Consider the following 26,401-nt stretch of genomic DNA (forward strand, 5'->3'; position numbering starts at 1 on the left):
TCCAACACCTCTTTCTTTCCCCTTTCTGCATCACCTTTTCCCCGTCTCTCTGTGCTTGTTCTCCCTCCCCCTCTCTATTTTCTTCTGCCCCTGCTCTCTCCCCCTGTCTCAGTCCATCACCTCCTCCCCCCTTCCTCCGTCCATTTTCTTCTTCTCCTCTATGTCCTCCTGCCCCCTCTCTTTGTACATATCCTCCTTCCCGTTTTCTAGGTCTATGCGTCCAACTGTTTACTACAGTATTTGAAATAAATTGGAAAGGTATATTTTGAGATTTTCAATTATAATCCACGAAGAGACTTGAGATTTGAGATTTTGAAGAAACGAACGTATACGTTTTTACTTACATAGACTATGTGGATGATGCTAATCGCAAAACAACGAAATTTTTTGACAGTTTGAATTTTGACTCAATGTTCTACTAGTATAAGCTGGTTTTTACGTACTTTTTTCCGTATGTGTAATATATAAATTTGTATAAATTTAATAATAGAATAAGCTCGTTACAAAAACTCAAATACCTCAAACCCCCTCTTACCAGAATGGAATGTTGTGTCAAAATTTCAATCAGCTAAGAACTTTCGGAGATATACGATTTTTGCATGTGGGCGTTAACATTCTCTTTTACATGGATAATCTGTATTACATTTTTATACCTTTCTGTCTTACGACAGACTTGACGATGGCTCTTCGCCGAAACGAATAATTAGAAGAAATAAAGTGCGTCTTAGGCTGAGAATTTTATGTGGTCAAGTAGTCACTTACGCATAGTGTGGGACAATTGTACCATACACGAAAAGTGCCCGTTTGCTCCAAAAACTCCATCTTCCAAACTCTTTATAGGTGTCATTTAAACCTTAATGACTTCACTTTTAAACCTTCATGACTACACCTCTTATATGCAATGGATAATGTGGCTGTAGTACCGCAGTATTGTTATTTTCTACGTTGTGCTTTTACAAAGAAGCCAGATGTTCATGAAAATTGTTACTCATTCCTCATATTCGGTAAGACGTGTCTATTTTTCTCTTACGATTAATATGGTTGTCAGTGACGTCTATAGCTTCCCGCTGAGCGGACATGTTCAGTGCAGCACACGCGACGTGACGTGAGTAGAATTGCACACACACGTCGGAAAGTTTCCGCAGTGCTGGTGCACACACGTTATAAGCAGACGAGAGGCCGCCCTGGTTCTGAATCGGACAGTGCCGTCCGCCTAACGGTGACACCGAGGCTCTCCGCTTTAAGCCCCTCAGCCTTCAAACAGCGAAATGCCAAAGTCAAACAGCGCCACCGTCGCTCAGCATTGCTAATATTTGACGACTGCGGCTGGGGGCCGAACCTCACTCGCCGCGGCCGCGCCACCGCACTAGTAGCAACAAACACCTAGTGACGTCAGAGGATCCGCAGTGTGCTAGAGGTCACAAACAGCGGTGCGAAGCTTCCCTCTCGGATGGCAACGGGTCGTTTAGTCGCTATAAAATATTATGCCGTCAGCGTGAAAGAGCAAGGGCTAAAGCAAACATTACTCTCGTTACCATGACAACCTCTAGTTACACTGAGTCATCATCTCATGCATGACGCGCGTCATATAATGTGCACTTTTTGAAGTAGGTCCCCGTAATTCTTGAATGTTATGCATATCGTTACATGGCAAAAATAATATTTTTTACCATTTGACGATGTGATGTACATTCTTTGAAATATTATAGTTGACTGCATGATGTTCGAAGAGGCTGACTATTTGTATTATACAGAGTGACTGAGTTGCCCCTTCGGATCGGCTTTATCAAATGGGCTCTGAGCACTATGCGACTTAATTTCTGAGGTCATCAGTCGCCTAGAACTTAGAACTAATTAAACCTAACCAACCTAAGGACATCACACACATCCATGCCCGAGGCAGGATTCGAACCTGCGACCGTAGCGGTCACGCGGTTCCAGTCTGAAGCGCCTAGAACCACACGGCCACACCGGCCGGCGGGCTTTATCACATAATTGGAACACTGGCCTCTACCGAAAACGTATCCCAGTAAAAAAATTTAATGACGTTGTATTTCTTACAGAAATGTCGTGTTCATTTATTCTGTAGGACTAATAGACAGGGCATAGTGATCGAGAGAATACAAAATTCTTGCGTGTGGTATTTGAAGTCACTGCATGGTGCATAAATGCCAGCGATAGGAGCAACTGAATCACCCTGTTCATCTGCGCGAACCTTTGTGGTGGATTTTATCACATCTAATTATTGCAGGTACTTGCCAAAACCAGTAATGTGAATATTTTATACATATTAAAGCTATCTTGATGTAATAAATTACTATACAACATCTACGAAGATCGTATACTTTCAGTTGACCAGATGTCACTCTTTCTATTTTTAAAGAAGAAATATGTTTACGTTATGAAATCTTCAGGGGTTATCAGCCGAGTGACGTTGTCTTCTAGTCGCAACGTTTCAATGGATTGCGTATCCATCATCTTTAGGCGACTTACCTTCAGAAATACGCCGAGAAAGCCTGCAATCGAATATTTTTACGTGAGTAGCTACTATGGCTAGCAAGATCCTAAGATCCGTCCACGATAGAACCATGTGTGCGACGAGATCGGATGTGAACTCCATACCAGTGCCAGTATACAGAATATCCAGCTCCAATTACAACAGTTGTGGAGCTACAACAGCTTTATGAACCGTTCCCGACCGAGTCAGTATGTGCATTCAGGTCAACATTGTACTGAAAAGTAGGGTGATACTGCCAAGTTCTTTGTGAATTTGACACGATTTAGTGATAAGTGAAATAAAATCACGTACTCTCTCAAGCACTGAAGTTTCATTTCGTGTCCTCCTCCTGTGTTTTTCACTAATTTTTTCAGGCAGTAATAATAATGAGCGTATGGCATTGGTGGCCGGGAGGCCCCTCGCGGGGCGGTTCGGCCGCCGCTCCACAAGTTCTTTACGCCACTACGGCGACTTGCGAGTGAATGAAGATGAAATGATGATGAAAGACACACAACACCCAGTCTCAGCCGAGGCAGAGAAAATCCCTGACCCCGCCGGGAATCGAACCCGGGACCCCGTGCGCGGGAAGCGAGAACGCTACCGCAAGAGCACGGGCCACAGACTTAACGTATTAACGTTTATAACAGTTATGATGATGAAATATACCAATCATTCGGGTTAAGTGCATAGTCGTTCCGGGGAGCGGTTAACGATTCATTTCATTGTGGCATACTGTATTAGCTATTCAGAAAGTTTCTCTATAATATGTATAGTTGTGTTGTCATTCTGGTTGGTTCTGCACAGAATCGGAGAGGAAAGGAATATGTGGAAAACACTAATGAGGAGAAGGGACTCGATGATAGTACATCTGTTAAGACTTGAGGTAATGACTTCCATGGTAATAAAGGGAGCTGCAGAGGGCAAAAACTGTAGAGGAAGACAGAGATTGGAAAACATCCAGCAAATAATTGAGGACGTAAGTTGCAAGTGCTACTTTGAGATGAAGGATGAGATGAGAGGAATTCGTGGCGGGCTGCATCAAACCAGTCAGAAGACCGATGACTAAAAAAAAACAGGGTGGACAGCTAGGAACCGTTCAAAATTATTCGACAAAATTTGAATGTGATCCTAAGTACGAAAGGCTGCTTATGCGTTTTCAGCCCTCGTGCTTCGCGCCCCCGCGTGGTGTGATCATGATGTAACAAATTACTACCCTAACATTTACAAAAGTCGCATTCTTCCACTTTACCGGATGTAACCTTCTTTTTTTAATGAAATGTGTTTGCGTTGTGTTCATTTAGAAGAAACTCGCGGCCGGAAACGAGCAATGTGCAACAGGACGGCGTTATTAACAATTTTTGACACTGCTGTCACGTCGCGGACGATTCAACGCTTCTCTGAGAACATCGTGGTGTTGCTACCCCATTGAACGTTATCTGACTGCTTTGCAGCGTAGCGCGGCCGCAATGTTTGCTCTGATACACGAGGTGGAACCACTGTAGAAAGTTCAAAACCATTCGACGAAATCTGAATGTGACCCGAAGTAGCAAATGGTGTTTATGCTTCCTCAGTTTTCCTGTTTCGCGCCCGTCAGAAGCGTGATCACAGTGGATTTCGACATTGACACATGCGGAATAAAACAACAAAGGGTTCTTCTAAGACCCCTGAGTTCGGCGACACCCTCATGCCACCTGCGTTCCTCTGTTCAGCACAGAGACTGCCAGCTCCTAGGTCTCCAGGTGACAGGAGGCAGCCAACGTCTCGACACACTGCTGCTCTAAAGCCTGTTAGCAAGTGCACAATAGTGGAGGGATGTCAAAAAGGTTGCCAGCCTGAAAGTGCATCGAGATCGAAACGACAGTAATGTCTGCACATTTTTAAGGAGCTTAACAAAGGTGCGTGGGTGAGGAACCCTCTACCATTTTATTCAAGCATGTCTCAATGTCACATGTCGCACATGCCCCCCATTCACCGCCCCCCCCCCCCCCCCCTCCGCCTCACGTCCACTCAACCGACCCCTCCCTGGTGATCAGGCCACAGAAGGATGCGAAACGGAAGGGCTGAAAATGCGTAAGCTCTCTTTGTTGCTGCGGATCACGTTGAAAGTTCCAGCACCGTTTCCCACATCATTAACCTCCTCTCAGACTTACTATACAAGCTACACCATAACGCAGATGCATATTGGCAAGCTTTCTTGGATACAATGAGGACATTCGCTTCCTCGTAACGTGGCCTGCAGCCTTGCGAGATGAATAGCGTTTTACAAAAGCGAGGCACGGCTCCCCCTAGGCCTTAACGATCGCCGTCGCAGATTTACGATCGCAGAGCAGCGCGGGCTGTAAAACGTGACGAACTTTACGCTGGCGTCGCGTCGCTTTTGCGGCAGTCACAGCTGCACCGGACGATCCTCGTTCTGCCATCCTGCCGCCATTCCTCTGCGAAACGACGGGAAGAGAGCCTATAGAGCTCCTATATCACTGCCTGACGCCAAATGGTCCCGCTATAAAAAAACTTCGCCTCCATTCTGTAGTGGCTGTGCAAATATTGCTTACAGTCCGGACACGTTCCTCTTTGCCTGATTAAGAAATACGACTAGATCCTTTGTGACCTTTGTTGCGAATTCAGAGCTCTATGGCGACCTTAGGCAACTCTGAGGCATAAATCTAGGAAGGTCTTGCGGTTGTTTTCCATTGCCAGCCGGTGTGGCCGTGCGGTTCTAAGCGCTTCCGTTTGGAACCGCGTGACCGCTACGGTCGCAGGTTCGAATCCTGCCTCGGGCATGGATGTGTGTGATGCCCTTAGGTTAGTTAGGTTTAAGTAGTTCTAAGTTCTAGGGGACTGATGACCTCAGTAGTTAAGTCCCATAGTGCTCAGAGCCATTTGAACCATTTTTTTTGTTTTCCATTGCGTGATCTGTGAAGCGGAAACTCCGTGGTGTAAATTATCTTTGCTCTCTTTGACTGTGTGACCTGATTATCACTTCCAGACTTTAGAAGTTTTTTAATGTTTACTGTCCATTTACACTCTCCGCAGTCATTTATACAACATAAACCCGATCTCCAACGAGAAAATTTTGGAGGCTGTTCAGAAGTATTTTAGTTTAAGTGATCCGTTGCCTTATGTCCCGTTGCAGAGTAATAATGTATTTACTCGTATAATTTATCCGGTTTGTTTCCGCAAAAATAGTTTCACAGCAGAGAAAAAGAGTGTAACATCCAGTCTCCAGAAGCAACCGAAAAATCCTCACTGTCAGTACTGCAATATGCTAGACGTCGCTTTAGGAACAGCTCGACATTGCATCATTCCAACGCTCTTGCACTACATTTAGTGAATATGGTGCAGCAGTGTATTAGACAGATTGAGGAAGTTCTGAATGCAAGCTCGAGGGCGTCGAGTAATGTGAGTGTTATTGTCGTCAACAATACATACCGTGATTCAACGGAACAACTTTGTTTACAGCAAAGACACAGTTAGAGTTGCGCTCTACCAAGACAACAGTTCGGTAGGTTTGGTAAAGTATATAACGACGTAGTAAATGGTAAGATTATCTCTAGTATTGGCAGCATTTTCGAACAAAACCTGAATTGCACATTGACAGTTTTAGTTTTGCTATAAATACTGTTTATTTTACTTAAGAAACAGATGGATAACTATGTAGAACAAAAATGTACCAACGGTTACGTGGCCCTTTATATATCGTCAGTTTCTAATGGTTCACTCCTTCCGAATTGAAGGGGAATCTAGTAGGGCATCTATCGCGTATATAAAGACAGCGATCGTTTTGAGGTAATGCCCGATGGTATGCAAGACACGTACTAAGTATACGACCGTAACTGACGAAAGGCTCTAGGTAAACTACTGTAGTTTACGCTTACGTATGACAGTCTATTGTAGCCTACAGTAATTTTACAATTATGCACGCAGTACATACGGTCGACATTTACACACGTGTGCAGATATTTTCAGTTCAGAACAGATACAAAGAGAAGCAGAGTGATAAATCAAATGAAATGCCATTTCTCTGTAACGAGCACCAAAGACCACATTTTGCCAAAACATACAGGATGTATCAGTAAACTGCCTTCGAAATTTCGTCGGAGCGGTTCGAGTTCACCTTACATACAGGTTGTAACAAAAATATTGTTTGTATATGGTGTTTCCATGAAGGAAACAAGCATAGCACCCCTCGTGTGAAACGTGCAACAAGAGCGTCTTTATCGAGTAGGAGCTACAGCAAAATCGAACGGACTTAGAGATCATTATGCTGCCATCAACGTACGAGTGTCGTTCATTAAACAATCCACAAAAAATTTCTCAGAACATGTTTATTTTCACGGTTATAATTTGATGACAACATTAACATTTGTTATGTGTGCCATTTTACACACAAACGTTTATGGATGTTCAACACGGTTTCCTTTTCCGCAACAACATTTTCACTGTAGTGGGTTCCTCGTGAGATGAATCTTGCGCAGACACCACTTTGATGGTTCACTACGGAACTGCAATCCTTCGGAATTGTTCTAAACTTCGCACACGTGCAGAAGAAGCATCGGCTTTCAAGCACCAAGAAGAACTTTACATACAGGCTGTAAAAGAAAGAAAAAAGACGCAGCCCGTAAAGAGATATATAGACAATTTCTTTTCCTTCTTTCAATACGCAAACGGAATTGATATAGGTCCTATGTACCCTGCGTCACGCATTGCCTTAAGGAGTACTGGTGCTGAACAAAAATTTGGGAACAGCGAAAACACAGCACATTACTGTGCCTAATGTGGTGTTCGAAAACCTCTGGGATTCAAAGCAACTTCCGTATTTTGAAATGGATAAACACGGGTCCTATGTGCTTTCGAGGGAATATCATTCTTCCTGCCAAATAATAACAGGTTTAAGTAACGATAATGGATATATTAACCGATCACACATCATTCTGTCCGTAGTAGACCACACAGGCTTAATGATATTGGTGTCTTGAGATTATGCTGGACAGGGGAGATGTGATAACTTGTCCTCATGCTTATAAAAGCAGTCCTGGACGGTGCTAGCTATGTGAAGAGAGGCCCTGCCGTCCTGGAATACAGCAAGATCGTTACGGCACTAATATTGTACCGTAGGGTGGATCCGATCAGTCAAAATACCACATAATCCTTAAAAATAATGCGATATTGCAGAATAACCATGGGATCATGGAATAGCTCGATATGGGTACCCAGAACGTCGCCGAATTCTCGCCTTGTTCCACTCCTGGAACGAGAACTCGACCTGAGGTTGGAAACAGTATGAAACAAATCCGACCAAATAAGATTCTTCCATTGCACCGTGGTTGAGATTCTATGGCTTCGGCATACATTTTCCTGTTACGGGCATCTACATCACTGATGATTAGTTTTGTAATTCAGCTCTCTCTGCAATTCCCTGCTTACGGAGCTCACATCATGTTCTTTCAATGCTGACAGGGTTCGCGAGTGTGATATTCAGTTCTGCAGTGGCTTTTGCAGGTGTCGTATTTTTCGTCACGATTCTCTTCAGTGACCATCCTTCACGATCATTCAGTATACCCTTCTTCCGCGTTCAGACTTAGCAGAAGATGTTTTCCAGCTTTCCTTGCTGCGATATAAACCTTCAATACTGTACCAATAGAAACACCAAACATTTCTGCTACCTTGGTTACGGAAGCACCTATCACACTACCACCAACAACGTTCGAATTGAGTTAACTCTGACATAGCGCACTCTAAAGTACACAGAACACTTGCAACGTACTGACGACGTTGCACTCGTGCCATTCGTTGTCAAATACAAAAGTGCGACCTTCAGGCTTGGCTATCAACTGCAGTCATGCTGAAGCATGCATTTCTCGCGGTGTTTCCACATTTTTGTTCAATCCCTGTGTTTGTCTAACCGCAAGGCATCGAAGTTGCAAGGCGTAACGCCTAGCGCTGGGCCACCCGCTTAATAGGTTATGTGAGTCGTAGTGCTGACGCATTTTGAATCAAGGCGCTTAGCGTTTCAGCGGTGTTGTTACGACAAGTGCGGACGCAGTAGACGCCATCTGACTTCCTGAATACTGTCAGGTCCACAGCGACAGAACAGCCTGCGTCTACAACTTCTCTAAGTCTGTTAATGTTTGGTTTGTGGGTCGCTCAATTGTGCCCGTACACAGTCTAAATCTTCCCACAGCCCAGTCTAGCTACTTTCACGTCTACAACTTCTCTAAGTCTGTTAATGTTTGGTTTGTGGGTCGCTCAATTGTGCCCGTACACAGTCTAAATCTTTCCACAGCCCAGTCTAGCTACTTTCACGTCTACAACTTCTCTAAGTCTGTTAATGTTTGGTTTGTGGGTCGCTCAATTGTGCCCGTACACAGTCTAAATCTTTCCACAGCCCAGTCTAGCTACTTTCACGTCTACAACTTCTCTAAGTCTGTTAATGTTTGGTTTGTGGGTCGCTCAATTGTGCCCGTACACAGTCTAAATCTTTCCACAGCCCAGTCTAGCTACTTTCACGTCTACAACTTCTCTAAGTCTGTTAATGTTTGGTTTGTGGGTCGCTCAATTGTGCCCGTACACAGTCTAAATCTTTCCACAGCCCAGTCTAGCTACTTTCACGTCTACAACTTCTCTAAGTCTGTTAATGTTTGGTTTGTGGGTCGCTCAATTGTGCCCGTACACAGTCTAAATCTTTCCACAGCCCAGTCTAGCTACTTTCACGTCTACAACTTCTCTAAGTCTGTTAATGTTTGGTTTGTGGGTCGCTCAATTGTGCCCGTACACAGTCTAAATCTTTCCACAGCCCAGTCTAGCTACTTTCACGTCTACAACTTCTCTAAGTCTATTAATGTTTGGTTTGTGGGTCGCTCAATTGTGCCCGTACACAGTCTAAATCTTTCCACAGCCCAGTCTAGCTACTTTCACGTCTACAACTTCTCTAAGTCTGTTAATGTTTGGTTTGTGGGTCGCTCAATTGTGCCCGTACACAGTCTAAATCTTTCCACAGCCCAGTCTAGCTACTTTCACGTCTACAACTTCTCTAAGTCTGTTAATGTTTCGTTTGTGGGTCGCTCAATTGTGCCCGTACACAGTCTAAATCTTTCCACAGCCCAGTCTAGCTACTTTCACGTCTACAACTTCTCTAAGTCTGTTAATGTTTGGTTTGTGGGTCGCTCAATTGTGCCCGTACACAGTCTAAATCTTTCCACAGCCCAGTCTAGCTACTTTCACGTCTACAACTTCTCTAAGTCTGTTAATGTTTGGTTTGTGGGTCGCCCAATTGTGCCCGTACACAGTCTAAATCTTTCCACAGCCCAGTCTAGCTACTTTCACGCCTACAACTTCTCTAAGTCTGTTAATGTTTGGTTTGTGGGTCGCTCAATTGTGCCCGTACACAGTCTAAATCTTTCCACAGCCCAGTCTAGCTACTTTCACGTCTACAACTTCTCTAAGTCTGTTAATGTTTGGTTTGTGGGTCGCTCAATTGTGCCCGTACACAGTCTAAATCTTTCCACAGCCCAGTCTAGCTACTTTCACGTCTACAACTTCTCTAAGTCTGTTAATGTTTGATTTGTGGGTCGCTCAATTGTGCCCGTACACAGTCTAAATCTTTCCACAGCCCAGTCTAGCTACTTTCACGTCTACAACTTCTCTAAGTCTGTTAATGTTTGGTTTGTGGGTCGCTCAATTGTGCCCATACACAGTCTAAATCTTTCCACAGCCCAGTCTAGCTACTTTCACGTCTACAACTTCTCTAAGTCTGTTAATGTTTGGTTTGTGGGTCGCTCAATTGTGCCCGTACACAGTCTAAATCTTTCCACAGCCCAGTCTAGCTACTTTCACGTCTACAACTTCTCTAAGTCTGTTAATGTTTGGTTTGTGGGTCGCTCAATTGTGCCCGTACACAGTCTAAATCTTTCCACAGCCCAGTCTAGCTACTTTCACGTCTACAACTTCTCTAAGTCTGTTAATGTTTGGTTTGTGGGTCGCTCAATTGTGCCCGTACACAGTCTAAATCTTTCCACAGCCCAGTCTCGCTACTTTCACGTCTACAACTTCTCTAAGTCTGTTAATGTTTGGTTTGTGGGTCGCTCAATTGTGCCCGTACACAGTCTAAATCTTTCCACAGCCCAGTCTAGCTACTTTCACGTCTACAACTTCTCTAAGTCTGTTAATGTTTGGTTTGTGGGTCGCTCAATTGTGCCCGTACACAGTCTAAATCTTTCCACAGCCCAGTCTAGCTACTTTCACGTCTACAACTTCTCTAAGTCTGTTAATGTTTGGTTTGTGGGTCGCTCAATTGTGCCCGTACACAGTCTAAATCTTTCCACAGCCCAGTCTAGCTACTTTCACGTCTACAACTTCTCTAAGTCTGTTAATGTTTGGTTTGTGGGTCGCTCAATTGTGCTCGTACACAGTCTAAATCTTTCCACAGCCCAGTCTAGCTACTTTCACGTCTACAACTTCTCTAAGTCTGTTAATGTTTGGTTTGTGGGTCGCTCAATTGTGCCCGTACACAGTCTAAATCTTTCCACAGCCCAGTCTAGCTACTTTCACGTCTACAACTTCTCTAAGTCTGTTAATGTTTGGTTTGTGGGTCGCTCAATTGTGCCCGTACACAGTCTAAATCTTTCCACAGCCCAGTCTAGCTACTTTCACGTCTACAACTTCTCTAAGTCTGTTAATGTTTGGTTTGTGGGTCGCTCAATTGTGCCCGTACACAGTCTAAATCTTTCCACAGCCCAGTCTAGCTACTTTCACGTCTACAACTTCTCTAAGTCTGTTAATGTTTGGTTTGTGGGTCGCTCAATTGTGCCCGTACACAGTCTAAATCTTTCCACAGCCCAGTCTAGCTACTTTCACGTCTACAACTTCTCTAAGTCTGTTAATGTTTGGTTTGTGGGTCGCTCAATTGTGCCCGTACACAGTCTAAATCTTTCCACAGCCCAGTCTAGCTACTTTCACGTCTACAACTTCTCTAAGTCTGTTAATGTTTGGTTTGTGGGTCGCTCAATTGTGCCCGTACACAGTCTAAATCTTTCCACAGCCCAGTCTAGCTACTTTCACGTCTACAACTTCTCTAAGTCTGTTAATGTTTGGTTTGTGGGTCGCTCAATTGTGCCCGTACACAGTCTAAATCTTTCCACAGCCCAGTCTAGCTACTTTCACGTCTACAACTTCTCTAAGTCTGTTAATGTTTGGTTTGTGGGTCGCTCAATTGTGCCCGTACACAGTCTAAATCTTTCCACAGCCCAGTCTAGCTACTTTCACGTCTACAACTTCTCTAAGTCTGTTAATGTTTGGTTTGTGGGTCGCTCAATTGTGCCCGTACACAGTCTAAATCTTTCCACAGCCCAGTCTAGCTACTTTCACGTCTACAACTTCTCTAAGTCTGTTAATGTTTGGTTTGTGGGTCGCTCAATTGTGCCCGTACACAGTCTAAATCTTTCCACAGCCCAGTCTAGCTACTTTCACGTCTACAACTTCTCTAAGTCTGTTAATGTTTGGTTTGTGGGTCGCTCAATTGTGCCCGTACACAGTCTAAATCTTTCCACAGCCCAGTCTAGCTACTTTCACGTCTACAACTTCTCTAAGTCTGTTAATGTTTGGTTTGTGGGTCGCTCAATTGTGCCCGTACACAGTCTAAATCTTTCCACAGCCCAGTCTAGCTACTTTCACGTCTACAACTTCTCTAAGTCTGTTAATGTTTGGTTTGTGGGTCGCTCAATTGTGCCCGTACACAGTCTAAATCTTTCCACAGCCCAGTCTAGCTACTTTCACGTCTACAACTTCTCTAAGTCTGTTAATGTTTGGTTTGTGGGTCGCTCAATTGTGCCCGTACACAGTCTAAATCTTTCCACAGCCCAGTCTAGCTACTTTCACGTCTACAACTTCTCTAAGTCTGTTAATGTTTGGTTTGTGGGTCGCTCAATTGTGCCCGTACACAGTCTAAATCTTTCCACAGCCCAGTCTAGCTACTTTCACGTCTACAACTTCTCTAAGTCTGTTAATGTTTGGTTTGTGGGTCGCTCAATTGTGCCCGTACACAGTCTAAATCTTTCCACAGCCCAGTCTAGCTACTTTCACGTCTACAACTTCTCTAAGTCTGTTAATGTTTGGTTTGTGGGTCGCTCAATTGTGCCCGTACACAGTCTAAATCTTTCCACAGCCCAGTCTAGCTACTTTCACGTCTACAACTTCTCTAAGTCTGTTAATGTTTGGTTTGTGGGTCGCTCAATTGTGCCCGTACACAGTCTAAATCTTTCCACAGCCCAGTCTAGCTACTTTCACGTCTACAACTTCTCTAAGTCTGTTAATGTTTGGTTTGTGGGTCGCTCAATTGTGCCCGTACACAGTCTAAATCTTTCCACAGCCCAGTCTAGCTACTTTCACGTCTACAACTTCTCTAAGTCTGTTAATGTTTGGTTTGTGGGTCGCTCAATTGTGCCCGTACACAGTCTAAATCTTTCCACAGCCCAGTCTAGCTACTTTCACGTCTACAACTTCTCTAAGTCTGTTAATGTTTGGTTTGTGGGTCGCTCAATTGTGCCCGTACACAGTCTAAATCTTTCCACAGCCCAGTCTAGCTACTTTCACGTCTACAACTTCTCTAAGTCTGTTAATGTTTGGTTTGTGGGTCGCTCAATTGTGCCCGTACACAGTCTAAATCTTTCCACAGCCCAGTCTAGCTACTTTCACGTCTACAACTTCTCTAAGTCTGTTAATGTTTGGTTTGTGGGTCGCTCAATTGTGCCCGTACACAGTCTAAATCTTTCCACAGCCCAGTCTAGCTACTTTCACGTCTACAACTTCTCTAAGTCTGTTAATGTTTGGTTTGTGGGTCGCTCAATTGTGCCCGTACACAGTCTAAATCTTTCCACAGCCCAGTCTAGCTACTTTCACGTCTACAACTTCTCTAAGTCTGTTAATGTTTGGTTTGTGGGTCGCTCAATTGTGCCCGTACACAGTCTAAATCTTTCCACAGCCCAGTCTAGCTACTTTCACGTCTACAACTTCTCTAAGTCTGTTAATGTTTGGTTTGTGGGTCGCTCAATTGTGCCCGTACACAGTCTAAATCTTTCCACAGCCCAGTCTAGCTACTTTCACGTCTACAACTTCTCTAAGTCTGTTAATGTTTGGTTTGTGGGTCGCTCAATTGTGCCCGTACACAGTCTAAATCTTTCCACAGCCCAGTCTAGCTACTTTCACGTCTACAACTTCTCTAAGTCTGTTAATGTTTGGTTTGTGGGTCGCTCAATTGTGCCCGTACACAGTCTAAATCTTTCCACAGCCCAGTCTAGCTACTTTCACGTCTACAACTTCTCTAAGTCTGTTAATGTTTGGTTTGTGGGTCGCTCAATTGTGCCCGTACACAGTCTAAATCTTTCCACAGCCCAGTCTAGCTACTTTCACGTCTACAACTTCTCTAAGTCTGTTAATGTTTGGTTTGTGGGTCGCTCAATTGTGCCCGTACACAGTCTAAATCTTTCCACAGCCCAGTCTAGCTACTTTCACGTCTACAACTTCTCTAAGTCTGTTAATGTTTGGTTTGTGGGTCGCTCAATTGTGCCCGTACACAGTCTAAATCTTTCCACAGCCCAGTCTAGCTACTTTCACGTCTACAACTTCTCTAAGTCTGTTAATGTTTGGTTTGTGGGTCGCTCAATTGTGCCCGTACACAGTCTAAATCTTTCCACAGCCCAGTCTAGCTACTTTCACGTCTACAACTTCTCTAAGTCTGTTAATGTTTGGTTTGTGGGTCGCTCAATTGTGCCCGTACACAGTCTAAATCTTTCCACAGCCCAGTCTAGCTACTTTCACGTCTACAACTTCTCTAAGTCTGTTAATGTTTGGTTTGTGGGTCGCTCAATTGTGCCCGTACACAGTCTAAATCTTTCCACAGCCCAGTCTAGCTACTTTCACGTCTACAACTTCTCTAAGTCTGTTAATGTTTGGTTTGTGGGTCGCTCAATTGTGCCCGTACACAGTCTAAATCTTTCCACAGCCCAGTCTAGCTACTTTCACGTCTACAACTTCTCTAAGTCTGTTAATGTTTGGTTTGTGGGTCGCTCAATTGTGCCCGTACACAGTCTAAATCTTTCCACAGCCCAGTCTAGCTACTTTCACGTCTACAACTTCTCTAAGTCTGTTAATGTTTGGTTTGTGGGTCGCTCAATTGTGCCCGTACACAGTCTAAATCTTTCCACAGCCCAGTCTAGCTACTTTCACGTCTACAACTTCTCTAAGTCTGTTAATGTTTGGTTTGTGGGTCGCTCAATTGTGCCCGTACACAGTCTAAATCTTTCCACAGCCCAGTCTAGCTACTTTCACGTCTACAACTTCTCTAAGTCTGTTAATGTTTGGTTTGTGGGTCGCTCAATTGTGCCCGTACACAGTCTAAATCTTTCCACAGCCCAGTCTAGCTACTTTCACGTCTACAACTTCTCTAAGTCTGTTAATGTTTGGTTTGTGGGTCGCTCAATTGTGCCCGTACACAGTCTAAATCTTTCCACAGCCCAGTCTAGCTACTTTCACGTCTACAACTTCTCTAAGTCTGTTAATGTTTGGTTTGTGGGTCGCTCAATTGTGCCCGTACACAGTCTAAATCTTTCCACAGCCCAGTCTAGCTACTTTCACGTCTACAACTTCTCTAAGTCTGTTAATGTTTGGTTTGTGGGTCGCTCAATTGTGCCCGTACACAGTCTAAATCTTTCCACAGCCCAGTCTAGCTACTTTCACGTCTACAACTTCTCTAAGTCTGTTAATGTTTGGTTTGTGGGTCGCTCAATTGTGCCCGTACACAGTCTAAATCTTTCCACAGCCCAGTCTAGCTACTTTCACGTCTACAACTTCTCTAAGTCTGTTAATGTTTGGTTTGTGGGTCGCTCAATTGTGCCCGTACACAGTCTAAATCTTTCCACAGCCCAGTCTAGCTACTTTCACGTCTACAACTTCTCTAAGTCTGTTAATGTTTGGTTTGTGGGTCGCTCAATTGTGCCCGTACACAGTCTAAATCTTTCCACAGCCCAGTCTAGCTACTTTCACGTCTACAACTTCTCTAAGTCTGTTAATGTTTGGTTTGTGGGTCGCTCAATTGTGCCCGTACACAGTCTAAATCTTTCCACAGCCCAGTCTAGCTACTTTCACGTCTACAACTTCTCTAAGTCTGTTAATGTTTGGTTTGTGGGTCGCTCAATTGTGCCCGTACACAGTCTAAATCTTTCCACAGCCCAGTCTAGCTACTTTCACGTCTACAACTTCTCTAAGTCTGTTAATGTTTGGTTTGTGGGTCGCTCAATTGTGCCCGTACACAGTCTAAATCTTTCCACAGCCCAGTCTAGCTACTTTCACGTCTACAACTTCTCTAAGTCTGTTAATGTTTGGTTTGTGGGTCGCTCAATTGTGCCCGTACACAGTCTAAATCTTTCCACAGCCCAGTCTAGCTACTTTCACGTCTACAACTTCTCTAAGTCTGTTAATGTTTGGTTTGTGGGTCGCTCAATTGTGCCCGTACACAGTCTAAATCTTTCCACAGCCCAGTCTAGCTACTTTCACGTCTACAACTTCTCTAAGTCTGTTAATGTTTGGTTTGTGGGTCGCTCAATTGTGCCCGTACACAGTCTAAATCTTTCCACAGCCCAGTCTAGCTACTTTCACGTCTACAACTTCTCTAAGTCTGTTAATGTTTGGTTTGTGGGTCGCTCAATTGTGCCCGTACACAGTCTAAATCTTTCCACAGCCCAGTCTAGCTACTTTCACGTCTACAACTTCTCTAAGTCTGTTAATGTTTGGTTTGTGGGTCGCTCAATTGTGCCCGTACACAGTCTAAATCTTTCCACAGCCCAGTCTAGCTACTTTCACGTCTACAACTTCTCTAAGTCTGTTAATGTTTGGTTTGTGGGTCGCTCAATTGTGCCCGTACACAGTCTAAATCTTTCCACAGCCCAGTCTAGCTACTTTCACGTCTACAACTTCTCTAAGTCTGTTAATGTTTGGTTTGTGGGTCGCTCAATTGTGCCCGTACACAGTCTAAATCTTTCCACAGCCCAGTCTAGCTACTTTCACGTCTACAACTTCTCTAAGTCTGTTAATGTTTGGTTTGTGGGTCGCTCAATTGTGCCCGTACACAGTCTAAATCTTTCCACAGCCCAGTCTAGCTACTTTCACGTCTACAACTTCTCTAAGTCTGTTAATGTTTGGTTTGTGGGTCGCTCAATTGTGCCCGTACACAGTCTAAATCTTTCCACAGCCCAGTCTAGCTACTTTCACGTCTACAACTTCTCTAAGTCTGTTAATGTTTCGTTTGTGGGTCGCTCAATTGTGCCCGTACACAGTCTAAATCTTTCCACAGCCCAGTCTAGCTACTTTCACGTCTACAACTTCTCTAAGTCTGTTAATGTTTGGTTTGTGGGTCGCTCAATTGTGCCCGTACACAGTCTAAATCTTTCCACAGCCCAGTCTAGCTACTTTCACGTCTACAACTTCTCTAAGTCTGTTAATGTTTGGTTTGTGGGTCGCTCAATTGTGCCCGTACACAGTCTAAATCTTTCCACAGCCCAGTCTAGCTACTTTCACGTCTACAACTTCTCTAAGTCTGTTAATGTTTGGTTTGTGGGTCGCTCAATTGTGCCCGTACACAGTCTAAATCTTTCCACAGCCCAGTCTAGCTACTTTCACGTCTACAACTTCTCTAAGTCTGTTAATGTTTGGTTTGTGGGTCGCTCAATTGTGCCCGTACACAGTCTAAATCTTTCCACAGCCCAGTCTAGCTACTTTCACGTCTACAACTTCTCTAAGTCTGTTAATGTTTGGTTTGTGGGTCGCTCAATTGTGCCCGTACACAGTCTAAATCTTTCCACAGCCCAGTCTAGCTACTTTCACGTCTACAACTTCTCTAAGTCTGTTAATGTTTGGTTTGTGGGTCGCTCAATTGTGCCCGTACACAGTCTAAATCTTTCCACAGCCCAGTCTAGCTACTTTCACGTCTACAACTTCTCTAAGTCTGTTAATGTTTGGTTTGTGGGTCGCTCAATTGTGCCCGTACACAGTCTAAATCTTTCCACAGCCCAGTCTAGCTACTTTCACGTCTACAACTTCTCTAAGTCTGTTAATGTTTGGTTTGTGGGTCGCTCAATTGTGCCCGTACACAGTCTAAATCTTTCCACAGCCCAGTCTAGCTACTTTCACGTCTACAACTTCTCTAAGTCTGTTAATGTTTGGTTTGTGGGTCGCTCAATTGTGCCCGTACACAGTCTAAATCTTTCCACAGCCCAGTCTAGCTACTTTCACGTCTACAACTTCTCTAAGTCTGTTAATGTTTGGTTTGTGGGTCGCTCAATTGTGCCCGTACACAGTCTAAATCTTTCCACAGCCCAGTCTAGCTACTTTCACGTCTACAACTTCTCTAAGTCTGTTAATGTTTGGTTTGTGGGTCGCTCAATTGTGCCCGTACACAGTCTAAATCTTTCCACAGCCCAGTCTAGCTACTTTCACGTCTACAACTTCTCTAAGTCTGTTAATGTTTGGTTTGTGGGTCGCTCAATTGTGCCCGTACACAGTCTAAATCTTTCCACAGCCCAGTCTAGCTACTTTCACGTCTACAACTTCTCTAAGTCTGTTAATGTTTGGTTTGTGGGTCGCTCAATTGTGCCCGTACACAGTCTAAATCTTTCCACAGCCCAGTCTAGCTACTTTCACGTCTACAACTTCTCTAAGTCTGTTAATGTTTGGTTTGTGGGTCGCTCAATTGTGCCCGTACACAGTCTAAATCTTTCCACAGCCCAGTCTAGCTACTTTCACGTCTACAACTTCTCTAAGTCTGTTAATGTTTGGTTTGTGGGTCGCTCAATTGTGCCCGTACACAGTCTAAATCTTTCCACAGCCCAGTCTAGCTACTTTCACGTCTACAACTTCTCTAAGTCTGTTAATGTTTGGTTTGTGGGTCGCTCAATTGTGCCCGTACACAGTCTAAATCTTTCCACAGCCCAGTCTAGCTACTTTCACGTCTACAACTTCTCTAAGTCTGTTAATGTTTGGTTTGTGGGTCGCTCAATTGTGCCCGTACACAGTCTAAATCTTTCCACAGCCCAGTCTAGCTACTTTCACGAATAACGTTGAACTGATGAGGACACCACAAACACCCATTGCCCGGGTGGAGAAAATCCAAAACCCGGCAAGGAATCGTACCCGGGACCCCATGATCCAGAGGCAGCAAGGCTAGCCATTAGACCACGAGCTGCGGATTCCTCTAAATCTGTCGATATACAGGGTGATTCAAAAAGAATACAACTTTAGGAATTTAAAACTCTGCAACGACAAAAGGCAGAGCTAAGCACTATCTGTCGGCGAATTAGGGGAGCTATAAAGTTTCATTTAGTTGTACATTTGTTCGCTTGAGGCGCTGTTGACTAGGCGTCAGCGTCAGTTGATGCTAAGATGGCGACCGCTCAACAGAAAGCTTTTTGTGTTATTGAGTACGGCAGAAGTGAATCGACGACAGTTGTTCAGCGTGCATTTCGAACAAAGTATGGTGTTAAACCTCCTGATAGGTGGTGTATTAAACGTTGGTATAAACAGTTTACAGAGTACGGGTGTTTGTGCAAAGGGAAAAGTTCTGGACGGCCGAGAACGAGTGATGAAAATGTAGCACGCATCCAGCAAGCATTTGTTCGCGATTTTTTTCTTATGGGGGTATGTTAAGGATATGGTGTTTCGGCCACCTCTCCCAGCCACCATTGATGATTTGAAACGAGAAATAACAGCAGCTATCCAAACTGTTACGCCTGATATGCTACAGAGAGTGTGGAACGAGTTGGAGTGTGGGGTTGATATTGCTCGAGTGTCTGGAGGGGGCCATATTGAACATCTCTGAACTTGTTTTTGAGTGAAAAAAAACCTTTTTAAATACTCTTTGTAATGATGTACAACAGAAGGTTATATTATGTTTCTTTCATTAAATACACATTTTTAAAGTTGTGGTATTCTTTTTGAATCACCCTGTATTTTGTTATACTGTGTAACCGGAAAAATGTAGATTCTTTGCAGCGCTCACCCCACGTATATTTTTGAGGAGTGCAAGCAAAAATTCGTTTAATTGATTACATTTATGTCCACGAAAGTAGCACATGAACAACCCACGTACCGGTTCGTAAAAATCTGAGCCTTGTCGAAATCGCTTACATCAGTTGATTTCGCCATATCGTCACTAGAATGATTTTCTATTTGGCTCTGCACCAGTTAAACAGGGTATAACGGGTATAAATGAGGATAGATTTGTTTATCGAATGTATCAGTGTGCTGGTTGTTTTTTCTCTGCACTGAACAGTCCTGTCACAAACATGTCACAAACTTCACTACCTGATGTTTTCTGCATGGTCGTAACAGCACCAGAAAGTGGCGCCTGTCAGTATAAACTAACCGTTTTTGTCCACTCGTTCATGCTTCAACACCTGAGCTGCTTCTCAGGGGAAAATATTCGTTAATAGTTTGCTCCTGTCACATATACTTCCAGGTACTAACCAACCTAAAAATATACGGCTTTGAATAGATATGATTACTAGCCTGCAAATGACGTAAATACTGATGTAATTTTGTTCAATACACCGTCCTCAATCACCAATAGAAATAACTGTATATGCACCTATTGCACCCTGTACACTATCCTCACTACATTTTCCTCATTGTGCCATGTTCCCACAACACACTGTACTATGTATTTGGTAGCGATCATAATGTTTCAGCTCATATTTCCCAGGTTATACTAAGCAGTAGTTTTCAATTCTGGGCTTTCAGAGAAACTGAAAGGGCTTTTAGTGCTGTTTTCACTCTTGAATCTGCACCTTAGAGTATTACTACCTTAGATGGGACCGAGATGGGAGTGTTATTAATGAAGAAGATATGAAAGAAGCACTCATCGAAAATGCTAATCCAGAAGAGCGACATTTCATTTTGTGTTGTATGTAGGTGAAATTCAAATTCGTAAATGCAGCTAGATGAAAAAATCTATACGATAGACATTTCATTTTAACGAAATAAATGGAACCACTTGTTAGCTGTAGATGGTGCTTTGAAAAACGTTACAAATAATGTGATCTCTATCGCAGTAGCGAAGATGAAAAAGTGCTCATAGCTCCTAATGCATACTGTTTACTGTACATTTTTTCTTGTTTTGATCCATACCAAGATATAGAAAGAAGCTATCTTGTAGTAGAAGAGATTTGGTTCAGAATGTCGTAGGTGAATTACTCATAACTCTTAAGGTATGCATTTTAGAGCCAGCTAGCCTATTTTGCTTCGAGTGTTCATTCCCGTCTTATCGCTGAGTGTTAACTATTCCTCCACTGTATAAGTCAATTTATCCTCAGACACCTACTTTGTAAATGGAATATTTCAGAAATTGGTTTGAAGGAAGTAGTTTGATACATATGAAGGGATACAGTAGTGTGAATAGCTTGGAATACCTGCGTATCATTTCGAGGATAGATAAGGTTAACAGTAACATGTGAAGGAGACAGAAAGGAAAGAATGAGGAAGAAATAATTGAGTGTAAGAGTAATAACGTGTGGTTTCATTTCAACCTCCAGTCAAAATGCTATGCTATATGTACTCACACCTATTATTTATCTAGGTTGTACTACGAACAGTGACTTATTTATCAAGTGATTCATTGGCTTGGTTGTTGTGAGATTAAGAAAATTTAGATAGGTTTGCAGCTCATCACCCGTATTGTTCTACTTGAAAGTCGAAGAAGTAATGAATAAACTGAAAGGAGTAAAGAGCATTAGATACTAGTGCTAAAGTTCGCAGGTGATATAGCTCCTCCGGTCAAATGTAAAGAAAACTTTAAGATCTGTTGAATGGAATGGGTAGAACTCTTAGCACAGAATGTTACTTAAATACAAACAAATCAAAGATGAGATGTTTAACATAAATGAGAATAAGGACTTTCTTATAGTCAAGATGGGGCACGACACAGTAACAGAAGACATGATGGTCCTCATATTTAGAGAATAAGATTACTCAGTAAAACTAACAAAAGAAAACTTGTTTAAGGAAAATAAATTATCAGAAGAATCAAACTTGAAGTAAGACACCCACAGCAATTAATCAAATTCTTCTTCTTTTAAAACGTTACTATCCGACCTACGACAGTGGGCACTCTTATTTCACCACCTTCCACACCGCTAAATAATTTCTCTTTCTTTTAGCGCAAAGGACTCGCATCAGAAGCAAGAAGGTTGAAATCCACGTATAACCATTCTGATTTGTTTTTTCCGCTTAAGGGACGGTCCATTTCCTTCCCCATATCTCCTAAAACCCAAGCTTGAGTTCCGTCTCTGATGACCTCGATGTCGATGGGACGTTACTCTTACTTCCTTCCTTCTAATTTTTTTCAGAAGTAGATTGGCTTCGGTGAAGAAAGCTGCACTGATACAAGATATTGACTTGGAAATGAGAGAGAAGTACTTGAAAGTAAACATATCGAGCCCAATATTGTACGGGAGTGGTGCGTAAATCATTGGAAAACAAGGCAAGAGGGAACTGGAAACATTTGAAACTCCATGCTGTCGAAGAATGTTAAAAATTGTGTAGACTGATGGAGTACGAAACGAAGAACTACTAGAAAGAATACGTGTAAAAAGAGGCCTACGAAAGATATTTCCGGAAACAAGGGAGAATTTAGAAGAATCTCTCTTACTGTGTCTAGGAATAATTAAATTGGCGCTAAATTAAAAAGCAGAGCGGAACGGCATTAGAAGCACAGAAACACTAGGTTATTCAAAACAGTTTATGGAGAATACTGAATGTGTCAGCGATGAAGAGATTACGGATTAACGTGAAATATGTTTAGCAACTTTTCACTTCTAATGTATTTAGCTGCGCCCGTCAATAGTGCTGCACAGACTTCGTCTCCCGAGAACCTGCGAGGCAACAATACGGAACTGGAGGCTATGACGGATACCGCCACCTGTGTTGCTATGTGACGCACGACGTTGAGACGGGGAGTCGTGTGCCAAAGGTGAACCGCTACACAAAGCGCTTACCCACGAAGCCGTGCTGTTAGCGTGCTTTAGTGGCAACAGGGGAAGGCGACAAGACGAGCCCCACTACGTCTGCGGTGTGGAATCCATCAAATAAACTTCGATGAGACGGGATTGCTTGCAGTGACAATGCAGCAGAGTGAAAAAATATGATCGGATGGCATTTACTGGCTGGGATATCCCCTTATGGGTTCGGCTGCCGTATTGTAAGTCTTTTTAGTTGACGCCACTTCGGCGACTTGCGTGTCAATGACGATGAAAGTGACACAACACCCACTCCCCTTCCGGGAATCGAACCTGGGCCCCCTTGCATGGTAGGCTGTGACGCTACCTCTGCGCTATGGAGGCGGACGCAGCGGAGCCTTTCATCGATATGGGAGGCAAGCGCAAGGATTTTGTAGGTCAAGCTGTTCACATGTTGCTTCTTGTTATTATTGACTGCTGGTTGCTAGTTACTTCTCTGCTCGGACAGGTGACAACTGGCGCCAAGATAACTCATTACTGTTACATTACTATTCTGAATTGAGAAGGCTTTGTAGCACAACTTTGTGTTGTGTGTAATTTAATTACCGCGAGGGTAGCCGCGAGGTCCGGGGCGTCTTGTCACGGTTCTCGCGGCTCCCCCCGTCGGAGGTTCGAGTCCTCCCTCGGGCATGGGTGTATGTGTTGTCCTTAGCATACGTTAGTTTAAGTTAGATTAAGTAGTGTGTAAGCCTAGGAACCGAGACCTCAGCAGTTTGGTCCCATAGTAACTTACCACAAATTTCCACAAATTTTCCTAATTTAATTGCGTACCTATTGTGATTGTGAGCCACCTCTTCGCAACTCCAGTGCAAGCTAGCCTTCCCTCTAGCAAGGCAAGTTGTACGTGATAGCCTATTCGCTTGGCGGAATTAGAATGCTAGCAATTCGAGCGGCCTACAACGAAGACGTAGGGGATGTATTCTGCACGTCAGTAATCACGTGGAACAAGTAATGCACAGTTTCACATCGCTGGGCAGACCAGGATACAAGCAGCGGTCGGTGCCCCCACGGACAATTCCAGTTCCATCGTGCTTAGCGGTTCCGTCACAGCTCACTGGCAGAGGAGCATCGGTCCGTTCGTTGCAGGAATCGCCACACTCGCCGATGGCAATTCCGACGTGATATGAACAGCCCAGCGACAAGACGTAGCAATGGATGAGAATAAGTCGGGAAGGAGATTTCTCCGATTTGGACTTCATCCTTGAAAGAGACCTGGTACAGGCTAGGACAATCTGTGCAACGATCACATGGATGTTGGGTATCTGTGTTAGTGAATAAATCAGTGTTTTTGGCATAATTTGTAATAATTAGGTCTACAACTTAGCTTCCACTGTTTTTTCTCGATGTTCGAGACATTATCGTAAGAAACGTGCAAAATCGTTACGATTCAAAGTATTTGTTGTCACTGGCAACTACTTTGTCCCATCTTTCGGGCAGAATACCGATCCCGCGGCGTAAGAACTGGGCTTCTTTTGTGGAGATCTGTAAATTGATCCAATTTTACACATGCTCGTATGACTGGAAGTGTTGGTCATCCAGGCCGTGTGCAATTGATCGAACGAGGTGGTAGTCAGAGGGACCAATATCTGGAGAATACGACGTGTCAGGTAGGACTTCCCATTTCTACTTTTCTAAGTAAGTTGAGCATTATTATGGCTAGGCGTCGAGCATTATCATGCTGTAAAATGACCTTTACATTTCAATGGCTGTATGTCTTCGTTTGTCTCTCAGTGCTCGGCTCATACGCAACGCACACTTTAGATAACTATCCCCTGTTACTGTCTGTCGATTTCTGCAGCTTCGACAGTCTTCTCTCTTCCTCCACCATCCAGTCTTCGACGTCAAAATCACAGTTCTTGAAAAGTTAAAACCATTTTCTGCACGTTCTTTCAGTAATAGTGGTCTCACCGTATGTCTCACCCAGCCGCAGATTTCTTGATGTTAAAGCAGAAACTAAAAACGTACCGGAAATGACGGGAAATGGGCTCGTAGGTTAATATATTCAGTCGAGAATAACTTTATGACGCAATCATAAATCGACTAATATTTTGATGGCGTTATGTTTACAAATGCCTAAGCTTCTGTATGACACTTACGAGCTGCACCACCACCTGCACCACCACTTGCCGCTGTTGCCATTTATTGCAAAACGGCGGCAGCAAAGTTGAAGACTTAATACATCAGTAATTGTAATATTTACGTGTAACTGTCTCTGGTACTCTTTGGAGTAGCGCTCCTGTTCGCACAGACATTTCAGAGGCACTTTGTAGTTTGTTGTCAACGTAGAGAAGTCACATTATCCACATCGAATAGCGCTGAACTTAAGTTACCATAGTAGCTTTTGTGTGATATTTTAATTAGGCCGGAAGCAAATTGGTTACTGTTTAGTTTTACTACAAGAAACTGATACATACATTAAGTGGAACTCGTAGTTTTTATTTGAGTTTTTAAATAGTTTGCACAATAGGTGACAAGTGATTGGCCACTACGAAGATATGTACAGACAAGACGGGACGGTGCTCCTCAGTACTGGTAGCTGGCGTGTGAAGTGGTGACGGCGGTGTGCGAGCTCTTGAGTGGCGCGCCGTGCAGAGCGGCTGGGGACGCCAGCGCTATCTTAGCGGGGGCGGCGATCACTGCGGGAGCCTTGACGATGACAGCGGCGGGGGCGGCTGGGGGCGGCAGAGGCGCCAAACGCGGCAGGGCGGCGGGGAGCGGCACCAGGCGGCCTGCAACACCACAACAAGCACGGCGGATGTAAGACAAAGGCGCTGTATGAGTACGTTTTCACCTCCTCACGACACAGACGGCCTCTCTACCATATTAGGTTATACAAATGTATATGTTGATCGCAAGTTAAGTTTCAGACTTCCAGCCATCATCAATGCTGCCTACGCTATGTGTTGCTCTGTAACTTTTAATTACGATCGTGGCTGCAAATTCGAAACTGATTATCAGTTTTAATAAAGTAGCATGTGATCAAGGCATAGCAAGGGATAGACCTATGAGGGGCGTTCAAAAGAAACAGTACGAAATAGAACCATGGGTATAAGTGATGTCTTTGTTAAAAAGTAATTCCCAGAGGCTTCAGCATAACTATCTCAACGTTTTCACAAGTCGAAGGATTTCCTGTTCCCAGAATTCCTATGGCTGTGACGGGAGCCGTCCTCCAATGTATCCTTCAGTTTGTCGTCGTCGAGTTGAAGCGTTTCCCCTTCCTATGTTATTTTAGCGGTCCAGACACTTCGTAGTCGCAGGGCGACATGTCCAGGCTGTAAGGCTCAAGCAGTCTGCGCTTGAACTTGGCCATTACACTTTGTATGACCACGGAGACGAATGGACGCGCGTTATCGTGAAACAGAATCACCCCTCCGCGAGCAGCCCAGACCGTCTGCTCCCGATGGTCTTGAGTAGACTACGGAGTACCCCACAGCACACGTAACTGTTAATGGTTCTTCCTTGATATAGCATTTCAATGAGTATCGGATCTCTGACGTCGTAAAAGGCCTTCACTGCTGAAGGCATAGCATTGATTTTTATTGATGTAGGTGACGACACTACAGCCACTTGCCTAGATATCTCAATACTTTATCCCAAAGAAGCATATACAAAATTCATCTGGATTGGCTGTTACAACGTTTCGTATCTTTTCATTTGAACATCCTTTATATATTTAATCTAATACGAAGTAACCACCGAAACTCTCAGCAAACACAACGAATCTAATAAAAAGGCGCTGAATAACGCCACTACAAACCGGAGCAGGGACGGCGAAACACTACCAGTGAAGGTCCAATTTCTCCCTCTACCTCCATTACACTATCTGGTGTACTGCCCTTTCCTAATTTTA

At 43.8% G+C, this 26,401-nt stretch overlaps 1 protein-coding gene across 1 annotated transcript in view; it reads right to left on the minus strand.

Moving 5' to 3' along the window:
* LOC124803352 (cuticle protein 21-like) overlaps positions 1 to 26,401 on the minus strand; it is a 132,195-nt gene that overhangs the window by 94,806 nt on the left and 10,988 nt on the right. Inside the window, exon 4 of the mRNA XM_047264538.1 lies at positions 25,082 to 25,280. Within this exon, the coding sequence (XP_047120494.1) occupies positions 25,082 to 25,280 (199 nt within the window). The remainder of the gene's footprint in view (positions 1 to 25,081; positions 25,281 to 26,401) is intronic.

This window comes from Schistocerca piceifrons, chromosome 6 (assembly GCF_021461385.2).
Source record: "Schistocerca piceifrons isolate TAMUIC-IGC-003096 chromosome 6, iqSchPice1.1, whole genome shotgun sequence".
Lineage (NCBI taxonomy): Eukaryota > Metazoa > Arthropoda > Insecta > Orthoptera > Acrididae > Schistocerca > Schistocerca piceifrons.